Source organism: Mobula hypostoma, chromosome 13, assembly GCF_963921235.1.
Source record: "Mobula hypostoma chromosome 13, sMobHyp1.1, whole genome shotgun sequence".
Classification (NCBI taxonomy): Eukaryota; Metazoa; Chordata; class Chondrichthyes; order Myliobatiformes; family Myliobatidae; genus Mobula; species Mobula hypostoma.
In genome coordinates this window covers 81,269,127-81,287,064 of record NC_086109.1, presented here as the reverse complement: position 1 = coordinate 81,287,064, position 17,938 = coordinate 81,269,127, and the positions used below count along the sequence as shown (strand labels likewise).

At 42.6% G+C, this 17,938-nt stretch overlaps 1 protein-coding gene across 1 annotated transcript in view; it reads left to right on the top strand.

The window, feature by feature from the left end:
* Positions 1-17,938, top strand: part of ntrk3a (neurotrophic tyrosine kinase, receptor, type 3a) — a 983,676-nt gene that overhangs the window by 544,394 nt on the left and 421,344 nt on the right. Inside the window, exons 10-11 of the mRNA XM_063066043.1 lie at positions 1,526-1,596; positions 15,524-15,626. Of these exons, the coding sequence (XP_062922113.1) occupies positions 1,526-1,596; positions 15,524-15,626 (174 nt within the window). The remainder of the gene's footprint in view (positions 1-1,525; positions 1,597-15,523; positions 15,627-17,938) is intronic.

Genomic DNA, 17,938 nt, shown 5'->3' with positions numbered 1-17,938 from the left:
ACTACCCTCACCATTCACAGCATCCTTTGCTCCCGCCAGACTCACTCTCTGGTCCACATTGACAAATACAGCACTGTGCAGAAGTCTAAGGCATCCTAGCTATATACATGTGCCTAAGAATTTTGCAGAGTACAGTATATTTACATGACCTTTTACACAAGGGAACTACTTTCTTGCCACATCATGTTACTCCCTCCATTAACAAGCAAGTTCATCTTTGGGGAATGAGGAAGAATAGGCCACAAGCATAATGTGAGGTATACAGTATAGTCGAATTGACTTACTACAGGTTGGCACAAAATCACTGGCGGTGTGTTTTAAAATGTCTTTGAGCTAGCTATCAATTTGTGGACAGTGACAAGGAAGAAACAGGTCAGCAAAATGCAGATTATGAGATGGTGTAATATGTTCTGTTCAACAGTACTCATGAGGGCATTTGGACTGGTGAACTCAAAGTGCACTGGCAATTCAGGTGTAACACCATGTTTAACCGAGTGTTCCAACTAACATGGGAGTATATAAGTAAGCAATGAAGAGAGATTTTTCATTCACATAAACCACTGGAGTATCTGAGATGGAGATGCCCGATGGGACCCTAATTTAGTCGATAATCCTTCCTGGAAGAGACCTGCGTGTGCCAAGTGTAGCAGCAATTTCTTGATAAATGGATGATAAGTCAAGTTGGATCACTTTGGCAATATCTAACTACATGCCTGATTAGTTATCAAGAATCGCTTAATTACATTGAAGAGCTTCATCTTAAAATCTCTGCCCCACATGGCCCAACATAATAGCATACTTCCTGGGGAGCAGCTTTCAGTGTATAAATAGCTCCTGTTAGAGCTATTTATCAATACTCCCAGTTATAGAGTCATAGAACATTAGAGCACAGAAACAGGCCCTTTGTCTCATCTAGTCTGCGCCAAACCATTAATCTGTCTAGACCCACTGACCTGCACCCAGCCCATACCCCTCTCCTCCACGTACCTATCCAAATTTCTCTTAAATGTTGAAATCAACCCTGCATCCACAACTTGCGCTGGCAGCATGTTCTACACTCTCACCACCCTCTCAGTGAAGAAACTCTCCCCTCATGTTCCCTGTAAACATTTCACCTTTCACCCTTAACCCGTGACCTCTAGTTGTTGTCTCACCCAACCTTAGTGGAAAGAAGCCTGCTTCCATTAACCCTGTCCATACCCTGCATAATTCTGTATATCAAATCTCCCCTCAATCTTCTATGTTATAATCAGTAGTTTAGCAGATCTCTGCATGAATTACATACTTGAACATTGTCTAACCTTTGGGTTTGAAGAGAAACCACTTAGGTTCAGGTTAGAAACTGAGCCTGTGCTAATAGTCCAGTGTCCTGAGTTGGCCTCTCTTTGTTACTGCAGAACCAATATTGCAAGGAGGGAGAATGGAATAGAGGAGACTTTGTTCCAAACTGCATTAGGGTTTCTTTTCTGAGCATTTTTTTCTGTGTATTGGACACAATAGGTAACCCCTCGATCTTTTCTTTCAGTTCCATCATATGAAGTGACAACAGGACCTCCAGTCAGTGTAACCCACAGGCCTGAGGGAGATACTTTTGGTGTAAGTACCTGTTTGAGTGAAATTATAAAGCTGTTGTTTATCTGAAGAGCAAAATATCCAATGATTATTTTTCAGAGCCAAGGCAGGATATTTTCAAATGCATTCCTCCTAATACTGAGGGAGAAAATATCTGAAGTCATTTATTTATCATGGATGCTATTCTTTAGTTTTGAAGTTTCAGGTAGGAACTGCCAGTTGAAGGCTGTTGATGAAACAGTGCTGATGTAGAATCATGTTAACGTCCCCGGGAGTCCACCAATCAATCAATATGATTGGTTAAAAAGGGCACATTGTCAATGAACTCGAAGATTATAGCCTGCAAAAAAAAAATGAAGTGACGCAAACAAAACACAGGCTGGGAAATTAAACTCCATACAATTGTTTGCACAGACCTAATTTCACACAGTCTCCAGATAATTTTTTTTTATTAAAGAATAGCTTAATTTGTACAGAAATTCATTGAAATATCCAAACATACAATGAAATGCGTCGTTTTCGTCAATGGCCAACACAGTCGGGGTGTGCGCTGGGGGCAGACCGCAAGTGTCGCCTTGTTTCCAGCACCAACATATTATGCCTTTAGCTTACCCCAACCTGTAGGTCTTTGGAATGTGGGAGGGAACTGGAGCACCCAGAGGAAACCCGTGTGGTCACGGTGAGAATGTACAGACTCCTTACAGGCAGTGGTGGGAATTGAACCCCAACCTGATAGCTGGTGCTGTAAAGCATTCACTAACCACTGCGGGCTACCATGCCAGCCCTAGTGTTTTGTCATTTATCCAAAGTTTTAAATAAGTTACCAGCCATTTCTCAATAACACCTATGTACTTCTATCCAATATAAGAAGCAGAGGACATACTGTAAATCCATGCAGACTGTTGTCAGTGAAGAGATGAGCTTAAATGAGAGAGAATTGTTGAAATCAGGTCTCTCAAGCTAAATAATTGTACATGCTAGTACTAATCCTCAAATTTTCTGGATTTGCCTTTTGGGAACACTTGTGTTTTGAGCACAAGGTAAACATTGCCAAAAAGAACACAGACTGAAGATCAGGTTTGTCAGATTTTTTTTCTCAATTTGCCTTTGGAAGCATCAGGATGATTTTGGGTAGCTGTGTGTCAGTTAGTTTAACTTCCCTCTCAGTGGCCCACACTGAATACTTTGATGTGGAGTCTCGACCCAAGACTTCAACTATGCCTTTGCCTCCCCACTTGCTGCCTGAACCAATGATTTCCTCTCCCAGTTTGGTATTGCTCAGGATTCCAGCATCTGGAGTCTTCTGTGAAACAAGATGTTTAGTTATTTTCAGTGTCCTGAGCCATTCAAAGTGAGTATTCAGGACTGCTAGTTTCTGCAGTTGAAGGAAGCCAATGCTGAGGTTATAACCTTGTTACGTGGTTCTAAAGCAGGGGTTCCCAACTTTTTTTTATGCCATGGACCCCTACTATTAACTAAAAGGTCTGTAGACCCCAGGTTACTATTCCTGTCTTAGCATAACACACATAAAATGCTAGAGGAAGTTGGCAGATAAGGGAGTATCTGTGGAGAGGAGAAAACAGTCCATGTTTTGGTCTGAGACACTTCAAACCAAAGAAATGAAATTTCTTCTCCCTTCTTCCCTTCCATCTCAGTCCTGATGAAGGGTCTCAGCCTGAAACTCAACTGCTTATTCCTCTCCATGGATGCTGCGTCACCTGCTGAGTTCCTCCAGCATTTTGTGTGCGGTGCATTGGATTTCCAGCAAATGCAGAATCTTTTGTGTTTATGGTGTGGTTTTAGCTCCTTTTAATATTTCTTGTATTATCCCCACTGCTGCCGTGAACTAGTAAGGTCTCTCCTCACTCGTCTCTGAGAATTGAGGGAGTGTCCATCTTTTGGTGTGCACAATTATGCAGAATGTTATGCAAAACCTTTTCTTGGTTAACAGTTAACAGCCCAGCTGAGAATATGACCCTCCCTCTTACCGCATACTCATATTAATTTAAGATCATAAGACATAGGAGAGAATTAGGACATTCAATCCATTGAGTCTTCACCATCCATCATGGCTGATTTATTAACCCTCTCAATCCCATTCTCTTGCCTTTGACACCCTTAAAATCACAAAGCTATCCACCTCCACTTTAAATATACCAATGACTTGGCCTCCACAGCCATCCGTGGCCATGAATTCCACAGATTCATCACCATCTGGCTGAAAGAGTTCCTCATCTTTATTCCAAAGGAACATCCTCTTATTCAGAGGCTGTGCCCTCTGGTCCTAGACTCCCCCGCTATAGGGAACATCCTCTCCACAGTTTGTCCAGCTCCTGCCTCTCTCTTTGATGTAAACTGTGCTTTTTCTCTGCCTCAGAATGTGTTTCATTCTTGCTCTCTCATCTACTTCTCACTCAGTGTTTCTCCCTCCTCTTTTGGACAGTCAGTGAATCATCCGAGGTCAACTTGGACTTTTGCCTTCAGAGTACTTAATTGTTTTGTGTTTTTTTTTCCATATTCTTGGCCACGTAGTTCTTTCAATCCTCCTGGTAATTACAGGACTAAAAAGAGATATTTGCATTGTTGCCCAGGTAACGTCAATAAAGTACCGACACAATGTGATGATCTGAGATGATTCCTTCCCCCCACCAACCCCTCCCCCAAATAAATCCAGTTTTAATGACTGCAGAACAGTAAGACCCATTCCCTGAACAGATTGGCATCCTTTGATATTATCATCTTGTGCCCTGAGGTTCTGCTTGCTATTGAGTTTTCATCTGTCTGCCAGAAGGAGCCAGTACAGATGGAAAGATTTGCCGTTGTAATATCAAACTGCAGTAATTTCACAAAAATGACCTACAGGGAGAAGCAGCTAATGAATCTAACAGTACTAGATTTGTCCCAGGAGACAGCAGTGCCGTTGACATTTCACTGTAATTTTAATATAATATTTGTGCTCCTCGCCCTCTTTCCCTCCTGCCACCAAGCACCCTTGATTAATAGAGGGATGTGTGCAAGACCTTATGTCACAGCTCTGCTGCATATTCGGGGATGAGTTGATATCCTGTGAATTCTATATTTTCTGTGTCTCGTCTGTGACCTTTGCTTTCAGCTGTCCTCTCTTGCCAACCTGCCTGTTACGTTTCCCTGCACAGCTCACTAACCTGAAGAGCATTTATACCTGTGATTTTCCACGTTATGCCTGCCTGTTTCAAAAACCACCTGCCCCGTCTCCCCCCGCCCCCCCAACGCCACTCCACATCGTTGTTAAACCTCGTTTACCTTGGCTGCCATCTGCTCTTTATTTAAATCTCTACATTAAGCATCTGTCACCTTAATACTTGTGTCATTACCTCAAAATTAAAACAGTTTCCTTTCAATTGAATGCTGCATACCCTGACAGTCATACAGCATTAGCAGAGCATGGATTAAGACTCTGTTCGTGCTGTGGGCTGGAGTGATGAAGAGGATGCCATAATGCTGTACTTTGAATTCCAAGAATAGTCGGATGGTTAGCACTCCATGCACTTTATGATATAATATGCAGTAATGTAGAGGTCATAATTTAAAATCTTACCACTGCACCTTGTGAAAATGCAACACAGCTGGTGTTTAGTGGAATGACATGAGGTAGAAAATGTACACGACAAAAATCTGTTATTGATAAAATCCAACTGCTTCACTGAAATACATAAGGGAACTGGAAACTGCGAGTACTCATGGAATCAAAGAAAATGTACAGTGGCCTCTTTGAAGGCACCTCCTCTATCTAATAAAGTGGCCCCTTGAGTGTATGTTCATGGTCTTCTGCTGCTGTAGCTCAGCCACCTCAAGGCTCGATGTGTTGTGTGTTTGGGGATGTTTTTCTACATGCACTGTTATTTAAATTACTGTCGCCCTCCTATCAGTTTGAACCTGTGTGGCCATTCTCGTCTGACCTCTCACATTAACAACACACAGAAAATGCTTGAGGGATCCGGCAGGCCAGGCAGCGTCAATGGAAAAGAGTAAATAGTCACCATTTTGGGCTGTGACCCTTCAGGACTGCTTCTCTCATTGCGGGGGATTTCACCCAGGCCAGTTTGAGGAAGTATCTGATCAACTACCACCAACATATCACCTGTGGAACCAGAGGAGCCAACACAGTTGACCACTGTTATACCACCATCAAGTATGCTTCCCATGCCATCCCATGCCCACACTCTGTAAAGTCCGATCACCTGGTTGTATTTCTATACCCAGCATATAGGTAGAAATTAAAGACCGCAGCATCAGTGGTGAGGACTAAGAAGATATGGTCAAGGGAGGCAGCGGAGCACTTACAGGACTGCTTTGAATCAATATGGTGGACAATATTCAGGGACTCATCCTCAATCTGAATGAATATACAACCATTGTCTTCGACTTCATCAAGAAATATGTGGATGAGCAGGAGATAGGAGCAGAACTGGGCCAATTGGTCCATCGAGTCTGCTCTGCCATTTCACCATGACTGATCCATTTTCCCTCTCAACCCCATTCTTTGCCTTCTCCCTGTAACTTTCATGTCCTGACTAATCAACCTCTGCCTTAAAATACCCAGGTGCCTAGCCTCCACAGCCATCTGTGGCAAAGAATTCCACAGATTCACCACCATCTGGCTGAAGAAGTTCCTCCACATCTCCATTTTAAATGGGCATCCCTCTATTCTGAGACTGTGCCATCTGGTCCTTGACTCCCCCGCTATAGGAAACATCCCCTCCACATCCACTCTATCTAGACCTTGCAAAATTCGATATATTTCAATGAGATCCTCCCACTCCCCACCATTCTTCCAGTGAGTCCAGGCCCAGAGACATCAAACACTCCTCATACAATAATCCTTTCATTCCTGGAATCATTCTCATGAACCTCCTCTGAACCCTCTCCAATGTCAGCACATTCTTTCTTAACAAGACACAAAAATGTTGGAGGAACTCAGCAAGTCAAACATGACTTGCCTTCGAGATCATGCCAGACCTACTCAGGCCAAAAGCCATGGATGACCAGGAGATTTATTGTCTGCTGTGGAATTCAAGACCAATAATCCAGAAATATACAAAACGTCCAGGTACGACCTATAGAAGGCTATTTTAAGAGTGAAGAAACAATTCTTGACAGATGATATCAGATACACGTCAGCTCTGGCAGCATTTGCTTCCTACAAGGTGAAATCTAACATCATGAATGGCCATGATGATTCACTCCCAGATGAGCGAAATTCCTTTTATGCATGCTTTGAAAGGGGGAATAAAACTACACCTGTGCAATCCCTGGTGATCCTATGATCTCTGGCAAGAAGGCCAATATCAGAACATCTTTCAGAAGGGTGAACCCTCACAAGGCATACTTTGTCGAGCACTGAAAACCTGTGCCAACCAACTGATGGGAGTGTTCAAGGGCATCTTCAATCTCTCAATGCTGCAATCAAAGGTCCCCACCTGCTTCCGCGAGGTGACAATCATACCAGTGCCCAAGAAAAGCAACGTGAGCTGCCTCAATGACTATCATCCAGCTGCACTGTGATGAAGTGTTTTGAGATGTTGGTCATGGCTAGAATCAACTTTTGCCTAAACAAGAAGATGGAACCCAATTTGCCTATCACAACAATGGGTTGACAGTAGATGCAATCTCACTGGCTCGCCACTTGGCCTTGCATCACCTGGACAATAGCAATACCTACGTCAGGTTGCTGATAATTGATAATAGCGCAGTACTTAACACAATCATACCCTTAAATCTAATCAACAAGCTCCAAAACCAGGGCCTCTGTACCTCCGTCTACAACTGGATCTTTGACTTCCTCACCAGGAGACCACAGTCAGTGTGGATCAGAAATAACATGTCCTCCTTGCTGATAATCAATACTGGTGCACCTTAAGGATGTGCTTAGCCACTGCTCTGATCGCTCTACACCCACGATTGTGTAGCTCATGTATAAATTTGCTGTTGATTCAACTATTGTTGGCTGAATTTTGGATGGTGATGAGAAGGCGTAGAGGAGCGATATTGATCAGCTGGTTGAGTGGCGTTGTAACAACAACCTTTCACTCAACATTAGTATGTCTAAGGAATTGATTTGAGACTTCAGGAAGGGAAAGTCGAGGAAACGCAGACCAGTTCTCAAGGAGGGATCAGCAGTGCAAAGGGTGAGCAGCTTGAAGTTGCTAGGTGTCAACATCTCTGAAGGTCTATCCTGGGTCCAACATATTGATACAATTACAAAGAAGGCATGGCAATGGATATATTTCATTAAGGGTTCTGGCAAAATGGCACCAGTAACCAATGGTCACACCTTGTAGACTGCTTGCAAAACTACCAGATACTCTTCTTCTAAATATACTTCTTCTCTTCTTCTTCTGAATGGTGAATGATTTCAGCCTTTAATTTCACTTTTAGGAATGTAATTTTGGGCTGACTAAATGATTTGGTGCTGCTGCAAACTCCTGGGGGGTTCGACATGGATGAGATTCTTTGTTGATTCCCAATGCTGGAAAACAGACCTGTGGTTGGCTCCATTACTCCGTGCCAATTAACGTGCCGAGCAAGATTAAAATCATCGAGGACGAGAGCAGGAAATGAGCAGGTGTTCAGCACCATTTACCTGCATTTGACGGGTCTCTTTCGCTGCTGCCAGCGGGCAGAAGGTGCAGGAGTCTGGGGTCCCACACCTCCAGGTTCTGGAGCAGCTGTTGCACAGCAGCGTTTGGGCTTCTGAGCATGCTGTGCAGTTGTTGAAATGCTTCGGGGACTCTGCATTTCACGTACCGTGTGTTTTTGTTTAGTTCTTTACCACTCGTGCAATTTGATCGGGGCGCTTCCGCACTGAACTAACTCTGTGGCCTTTGGCACAGCGCCTAGGACGCATTTTTGGAGATGCTGTGGTTAATGCTATTTGCTTACTTTTTATCGCTTGCGAAATTTTTTTTCACACATTGAGTGTTTGATGGTCTTGTCGTATGAGGGATTTTCATTGAACAGATTTTATTGGGATTCTTTGTTTTATGGCTGCCTGTAAGGAAATGAATCTCAAGGTTGTATATGGAATACATACTTTGATGATAAATATACTTTGAGTTTGAGGAGACTTAGTATGTCACCAAAGACACACGCAAATTTCTATAGAGGTACCATAGAGGTATTCTAACTGGTTACATCACTCTCTGGTACAGAGGGACAACTGCGTGGGACCGGAAAAGCTGCAGGAAGTTGTAAGCTCACCCAGCTCCTTCATGGGTACTAGAATCTCCAGCATCAAGGACACCTTCAAAAGGCAATGCCTCAAGAAGGCAGCATCCATCATTAAGGATCCCCATCAGCCAGAACATGGCTTTTCTCTTTGCTACAATCAAAGAGGAGGTACAGGAACTTAAGGACGCATGCTCAATGTTTCAGGAACAACCTCTTTCCCTCTGCCGTCAGATTTCTGAACAGACAATGAACCCATGAACACTACCTCATTTTTTCTTTTTGCTTTCGTTTTTCACAACTTAATTTTTTATATGTATTTCTTATTGTAACTTACAGTTTAAAAAAATTATTACGTAATGCACTGCTGCTGCTGCAAAACATTACATTTAGCAACATATGGTAGTGATGTTAAACCAAATTCAGATTATTTCAAAACTGCCCCTGTTGAAATGGACTTGGTAGCCTTCAGGTGTTGATTCTGTCCAAACTGGGTAACAATTCCAAGTTTTCTTAACTAAAATTGTAAGGATATATAGTTAATGCCCCAGAATATAGAGCGTTCACTCTTTCTAGCACAAACTGTTTACCTTTAGCATCACCATTGTTTTGTATAATAAGTTTGATTTCCTTCCTGAGCATTCTATTCCAAATATTTGTCGTCTTACTCATACATAATTTGCAGCTGAGTAATTTGTTCAGCTTCTGCCATCTGAACTTAATCCCATTCCTGCACATGACATTGTTTGTTTGGTTGTATGCAATCAGTTCTCAGAGTTGTTGACTATCTTGTTCGCCTCAGTACAATCCCCTTCTCAAGTATCTTCAATGTAGGCAAGATGAGCTGCCACATGCCAGGTGCTAGAGGTACAATGCTTTCAAAGTTCAAAGTATATTTATTATTAAAGTATGTATACATTATACAACCTTGGGATTTGTCTCCTTACAGGCAGATAGAAAACAAGAAACCTTTAAAAAAGACCAATTTAGAGTGAGGGAAAAATAAAATTATACAAACAATAAATGTGAGCAAAGAGCATTTAGGATGAAAGTGAATCCTCAGACGTGAAGCCCAGGGCAGCCAGAGCAGGCCCACAGCCTCAGCTTCAGTTCAGCACGTAGTGGATTAAACGTCGTGTAGCCTGCGGACATGAAGCCCGGGCCAGCCGGAGAAGGGCACACAGCCTCAGCTTCAGTGCAGTGCGGAGCCGTGTAAATGTCGCCGAGCGGAAAGCAGAATTGGTCCGACCCTCGCCTCTGGTTCTGACACCGTCTGGCCCGGCATTTAAATCATCCACACATCTGGTCATTCGTCGTTCTAGGACCCGAGCCCGGTTGCTTCGATACGCTCTGGAGCTGGACTCCGCCGCCACGTTTCAGGCTGTACCTGACCTTTACAGATTGGCCCAGCACTTAGATGGACCAAACCTTGTGCTCGATTTAGGTAGGCAGGCCCCGAATCTACTGAACCTTTCGCAAGACACTCTTCCTGTACAATGTGTTCAAGGTTACAGACCAGCTCTTATTTAGCCGTAGTATTTCATCCTAGGTTTTATGATCCATTTCTTTTATTTGCTGGATTTACTTCAGATGATGTCAACTTTTGCTACTATGATCTCCTGTGAAATGCTTTGTGTAATTTTACAGCGCTGATGTCTGCATGTAAATGGAAGTTGTTATTCATTTCAACAATCTGCCTAACTTCCAAAATCTGTTCTTTGTAATCTGACACCATTAAGTTGATTGTCTCATTGTTATTCTTATTCCCCAATCTCATTACTTACATTTTTCATCACTGAATTTAATTCCCCACTTTTTTTGGGTTGTTCTTGTCCAGACCAGCCTGGATCCAATTGTCTCCAATATTAACATCATTAGAAAATGTCGATGTTCTTTCTTTTCATTCAACCCCTCACTCACCCTCTCCCTGCCATCCTTTATCAATGATATGCAACATGAACAGGCAGGTCCCTAGATTGATGTGCAATTTGACATGTGACCGTCTCATCTTCTTTAATGCAGGCAATTTCCAGTCTGTTTCTATAATGCTTTGCAGACTGCCCTCCAAGGTGGTAATGTATCAAAAACTTTGCTGAAATTCAGAGAGGAAAAAATCATTAGGTTAATAGGTGTTGAATCTGTCTAGTTATCTGGACTTACTAGTCAAAGTCCCTGCCCGAGCTTTCTTCTGTAACCGGATATGGGGGAGGCTGGACACGGTAGTGTCTGCATACTGATGAAGACATGCCCACAGAATTCAATTTCAGTCCTTGCCAAGAAAAAGAGACCAGGAAGGAGATTCTTTTACTTTCATAATCTGGAATTCTTAAAGTGATCTAAGGGGTGGTGGTATGGAGATACGTCTCTACCAAAGGAGGTGTAAGGCGCTCCTTCACTCTGCTAGCCTGCAGGTCCCCCTTGGGCAAGGTGTAGCACCTGCTTAGCCCCTCCCCCTCCACCCAATCAGGGTCACGTGAAGCCATGGGAGCAGGTGGAGGACAATTGTTTGAGCAGCCGCTCCATATCACAAGTCCTGGTTATGCGACCACAGACACCTGGCAGACAATCTCTGAAGAGTCTTGATACTGGATGGGGTCTCCCATCTTGTAAAGACACTGCCCAGAAGAAGGCAATGGCAAGGCAATGGCAAACCACTGCTGCAGAAAAATTTGCCGAGAACAATCACTGTCAGGAATGGAGAAAAGATCAAGAAGAGCTTATAAGCAGATTAAAGGCAGATGGAAGACCATGATCGCCCATATAATTTGACACGGAACATAATGATAACAAATACATGTAAAAAGTATTTAAATTGCTGTGAATAAGTTTAGAATATCTGGAACTTATAACTTCTATAAGTTGATCAAAACTGTGAAGTAGCCTGATTTTAAAAGGCTTAAGCTGAATGGTGCCATGAGGAACTCAACTACATGCTATTCCTGGGTTATGAATGCCCAATTTATGGGCATTCCACAGATTCACTACTCTCTGGCTAAAAAAAAAAATCCTCCTTACCTCTGTTCTAAAAGGGTTGCCCCACAATTTTGAGGCTGTGGAGAAGAAATATTCTCTCCACATCCACCCTCTCTAGTCCTTTCAACATTCAAACAGTTCATTTTGTTTTTTTCCCTGTTCATTTATGTAGCTCTCAATTCAATATCTCCCAGAATGTGATGCTTCACATTATTGCCTTCCATGAAATCCTAGATCTTCAAAACTTAAGATTATCAAAATTTCAAGAATAAATATTTCTTTACCTATAAGTTCCCTTCATAGCTGTTAGAAAATCAGCCCGCATTTTATCGATATGAGAAATTGGGACTAGCTTGATGGGCACCGTGGTCAGCATGGACTCATGGGGACAAAGGACTAGTATCCATTCTGTATGGTTCTACGACTACATTATTCTTGCTCCTTCTCTGTCCTTCCGAACTCAGATGTAGAAGGATCCTTCATTGCTGTTTCCGTAACAGTTTTGTTTTACCAGTCAGGGTTGTTAGCCCTGTGCTGAACCCTCAAACCTAGAGGACTGGTGGACCACTCTTAGTCTGGCCTCTACCCTCGGACCTGTTTGGCATGGGCGACCCCTACCATGAGCGAAAGCATAAAACCCTGACTAGCCAGCCTAGCTCTCTGGATCATTGAGGCACAGAAGCCTCCAAACCACGACAAGGTCGTGGTTCTCTTGGAGGACTCTCTGGCTCTCCCAGTTCCCAAATCTTACCCTGCACCTTCCCCTGTGAAGGAGTTCAACATAGCACTTCTGTACTCACTGACAAAAGCGACATCACTTTGGGATTTACAAATATTTGGTTGGATATTTGTTTTTCATTGAAATTTATCTTTCCAGCACCATTCTTTAGCCCAAAGGAACCAAATTCTGACTGTTCCAAGCATTGGTGGCAGATCAATTAAGACCTTTGTGATTCCAGAAATCTTTATTTATGGCCAAAATTTGCATTATAAAATTAAACCGAGCTTGACTGAGGAGGCATTGTTGGTGCTCACGTTGTGTAATGTCACTTCAGCTGTGCGATTGACATCTTCACCCACGGAAGCAGTGTTTTTATTCACTGCTTACAGCAGGAGAACCATCACATAATAGAAAATGTGAATGCTCTGCTTCAACTGGCATGCAGTTTTGCCTGAAATAATGCTTCAGAACATTTTGATGTAATCAGGTTCAATGATGTTGACAACCAGGGAAACTCTTGGCTTACTAGGATTTTTATCACAGCTTCTTATGCAGATAGGGGATCATTTTAATTATCACACAAGTATTGCTGGCAAAGAGGATCTCTTGTTGTACAACTGAACATGATTCCATTGACTGTGCATCTGAATTTACTGTTCATTGCATACTTTATCTGTGTGTACTGATGGGTGCCACGAAGATTAGTGCTTGGAACTCAACTATAGGCCCTGCTCGGGTTATGAATGCGCAACGTACAGACACTCCCGCATACAAGAAAGCTCTCGTCATATTACATTTAAATAGTTTTAGTAAGTAGGTACAAAGGTACAAGGGATGTTGGACTTCATTGTATTGGAGTATAGAAATTCCCTATAGGAGTCGCAAATTCTTGAAAAATATTAGTGACTCCATATTTGGAGTCTGGTCCCTTATCTGCAATTCTACTTGCCTTTTTTAAAGAGATATGTACCTACAATGGAAGCAGTTCAGAAAGGATTCACAAGGGACACTATCACACATTAGATATTACTGAATTTGAACGTGCATCTTTGTTCCCCTTACAGATAGGCACTAGCACAATGAAGGACATTTGCAGTCTATAATTGGCAAGCATTATGGCAACTTCCTCTGAACTTTCACCTCAGTACCTACTGCAGGGCACTATGAATTAAAGTTGGGTCCAATTAGAACATTTAGGAGGTGTTTGGTCAAACGTTGGACAGAAAACAGAATCATGCTTGTAAGAAAACAATCGATGCATATTCATTATATTGGAGTACAAGTCTGGTATATTTCCTATATTAAATGGAGACCACGTGTATTTGCATTATGCTATACAGAAATTGTATATTTAGGATGACAGGCATTGAATGAATATTTCCCACCCTGAGGCACAGGCTGTGTACACTTACCAAGTGGGAGGGGTACACCCTGATACTGTATGGAGATATTTGACCAGCACATGCTCGATCCAACCCTGTAGAAACACTCAGCCTTTTTATCAATCTCACAGCTGCTCCCGCCTGCTGTTGCAACACTATACAGTTGCAACATGGAAGAATGCCATTCAGCCCATTGGGCAAGGCCAGCTCCCAGCAGTGCAATACCATTACTTTCCCTTATAAGACCATAAGACACAGGAGAAAAATTAGGCCATTCATCCCATTCAATTGTGCCTGATTTATTATCCCTCTCAACTCCATTCTCCTGCATTCTTCCCATAACCTATGAGCCCTAACTAATCAAGAACCTATCAAACTCCAATAACTTGGCCTCCCCAGCCATCTGTGGCAATGAATTCCACAGACTTGCCATGCCCTAGCTAAAGAAACTCCTCCTCATTTCTGTTCCTAAGGGACGTCCTTGTATTCTCAGGTTGTCTCCTTTACTTGTAAAATATTTTCTTGTCCTTGTAGCGTATTCTCTTTCACATGCTCGTCAACTTCCCCCTGATTTCCTGACACTCACCTCCACTAAAGGTTGACACCATCCTACACTAAGAGTAAGTTCCAGTGGTCAGTGAACCTGCCAGTGTAAGTTGGCATTGTGGGAAGGAACTGGGGCACGTGGGAGACAACCATGTGGTCCTTGGGAAATGTGCAAACTCCACACAGACAACACGGAATGTCAGGATAAAGGTTGTGATGCTGGAGCTATAAGGTGCAGCACCAACTATTTCACCCCTGTGACACCCTAATTACCGGCCTTTCCATGAGGCAGTATGATCTACAACTGGGGGCCAGGCCTGAGATCAATGCTGGCAACAGTTCTCATCACAGTTTTTAAATGTTTCTGATATTCAGAAACATTTTAATGGAATGAAGTAATTTAAGTAATCTGGCCCCTCCAATCAGTGTGACCCAGAGTATCATTGGCCTTGGAGTAAAAGGTTAGATGTGCCAACGTCCTCATTCCAGTACATTTCCAATATTTGTAGAAGTCAAAGGCTAAACAGTAGCCATGGTAGTGTGGAAGTTAGCACAGCATTTCTACAGTTCAGGGCGTCAGAGTTCAGGATTCAATTCTGGTGCCGTCTGTACAGAATTTTTTTGTCCTCCCCAAGACCACATGGAATTCCTGTGGATGCTCCGGTTTCATCCCACAGTCCAAAGGCATACTAGTTAGTAGCTTAATTGCTCATTGTAACTTGTCCTGTGATTATGCTAGGGTTAACTAGGTGGTTGTAGTACAGTATAGTTTGTTTGGCAGTGGGGGGAAATGGGCCTGCAGAGCGCTGTATCTCCAAACAAACTCAAAATTTACTTTGGAGGACAGCCGGTCAGTAATTAGCTACAGAGCTGTTGCCCACATTGGAGCTGAATCTATCCCAGTACAGAGTATATGAGTGTACTTGATACTTGATTAATTAGAGTGTCACTTTAATCAGATTTTGCTGCATGAATATTTGATGGTTGATACTTCAAAGAAATGAAGAGAAAGCAGATTGCTCCTCATCAAAGGAACATTACAGATTGCCTAATGATGGTAGGGCCAGGGTACTTTGAAGTCTAGAAGTACCATTTCTGATGCTCTGCTATGCTCCCCCCACAGGTTTCGATCGCTGTTGGACTTGCAGCTTTTGCATGCATCCTCCTGCTTGTCTTGTTCATCATGATTAACAAATATGGACGGCGTTCTAAATTTGGAATGAAGGGTGAGTAATGACAAAGAAGTGTCTGCAGTGCTGGTTCCAAGTTGTTGCAGTCTCACTGTGCTAGAGGAGGCATGGGATGGGGGGGGGGTGGAGTTTGATGAAGGCAGCATTATTTAATTATTTATCAGAAAATGAATAAGTTATTGGGATTTCATTGCTTGAAATTTGTTGTCATTGTGCTGAAATATGATCAACTCAAGAGCTCAGGTCGCAAATAGGATGACGCAATGAAGAATTTGATTATTGTTTTGTTTGAGTCAGTGTGTCAATGTATCAAGAGCAAAAGCGAATGGCAATCACATCCTCATAGAACACAATCAGTTTTTAATCATCGGGAAGTAATCTGCTCCCTTGAAATTCTCTGCAATAGGTGCTGTCATCAATTTCATCGATTTAATTCAAATAGTTGTGTCGCTGGAACAGAATAATCTTATTGTCTTTACATCTATCTTCTGCTCAAAGTAATCAGTGGCGAGACGGGGATCACCGCAGCAAAGTACTTGCGTAATCTATGAATTAGAAATTGTAATACAACCTGAACCAATTGCGAGCATAACATACATAACATGCTGGAAGCCTGGAATATTCATTTATATTTGAATTGTTTAAGTCACATTGCAATAAGTGCAGGACTTACTGATAAATTTTCCATCTGTAATAAAGCGGCACAGTAGCGTAACTGTTAGCACAGCGCTTTACAGTTCCAGCGACCCAGGTTCAATTCCTGCCGCTGCCAGTAAGGACATTGTACGTTCTCCCCATGACATCGGAGGTTTCCTCCAAGTGCTCCAGTTTCCTCCCACAGCCCAAAGACATGCCAATTGGTTAGTTAATTGGTCATTGTAAATTGTCCTTTGATTAAGCTAGGATTAAATCAGGGGATTGCTGGGTGGTGTGGCCTACTCAATGCTGTATCTCAATGAGTATATAATAAACAAATTCTAACAGTGTCGTTGTTTGGTCAGACCTGGATATCATGACTACTGGGAACCCCTGCTAACTATTTAAGGTTATTAACTAATTACGGTGGAAGAATATTTCCATTCATTTTCAGACTCACTGTAATTTCACATTGGGAGCTTTATCATTTTATTTATGCATTCACAGCCGGTAGCTATCACTGGCATTGCTGCTTTTCATTATCTATTCCCAGTTGCCCCTGAGCTGACTGCTGAGCCAACCACATTTGTGGGTCTGGAGATGTGTTTGGCCATTCCAGCCAAGGGTAACACAGTTCTTTCACTAAAAGCAGTGCTGAGCCAGCTGTGTTTCTTAAAAAAAAATTATACTTTATACTTTATACTTTTTTGTTGCCAAACAATTGATACTAGAACGTACAATCATCATAGCGATATTTGATTCTGCGCTTCCCACTCCCTGGATTACAAATCGATAATAAATATTAAAAATATAAATTGTAAATCATAAATAGAAAATATAAAAATGGAAAGTAAGGTAGTGCAAAAAAAAGACCGAGAGGCAGGTCCAGATATTTGGAGGGTACGGCCCAGATCCGGGTCAGGATCCACTCAGCATTCTTATCACAGTTGGAAAGAAGCTGTTCCCAAATCTGGCCGTACGAGTCTTCAAGCTCCTGAGCCTTCTCCCAGAGGGAAGAGGGACGAAAAGTGTGTTGGCTGGGTGGGTTGTGTCCTTGATTATCCTGGCAGCACTGCTCCGACAGCGTGCGGTGTAAAGTGAGTCTAAGGACGGAAGATTGGTTTGTGTGATGTGCTGCGCCGTGTTCACGATCTTCTGCAGCTTCTTCCGGTCTTGGACAGGACAACTTCCATACCAGGTTGTGATGCACCCTAGAAGAATGCTTTCTATGGTGCATCTATAAAAATTAGTGAGGGTTTTAGGGGACAGGCCAAATTTCTTTAGTTTTCTCAGGAAGTAAAGGCGCTGGTGGGCCTTCTTGGCAGTGGTCTCTGCTTGGTTGGACCAAGTCAGGTCATTTGTGATATTGACCCCGAGGAACTTAAAGCTTTTGACCTGTTCCACTTGCGCACCACTGACTTATATATATTTAGACTTATAAACTTATAAATATTTAGAGATATAGCATAGTAACAGGTCCTTCTGGCCCACGGGTCCACACTGGTCAATTATACCCAAATGACCAATCATCCTACTAACCCCTACGCCTTTGGATTGTGGGAGAAGACTGAAGCGTACAGAGGAAACCAATGCAGTCACAGGAAGAACATATAAACTCCTCACAGAGAGTGGCGGGAATTGAACCCAGGGTCACTGTTGCTATAATAGCATTATGCTAACCACTACGCTACCGTGCCTCCCCCCCATAAAAC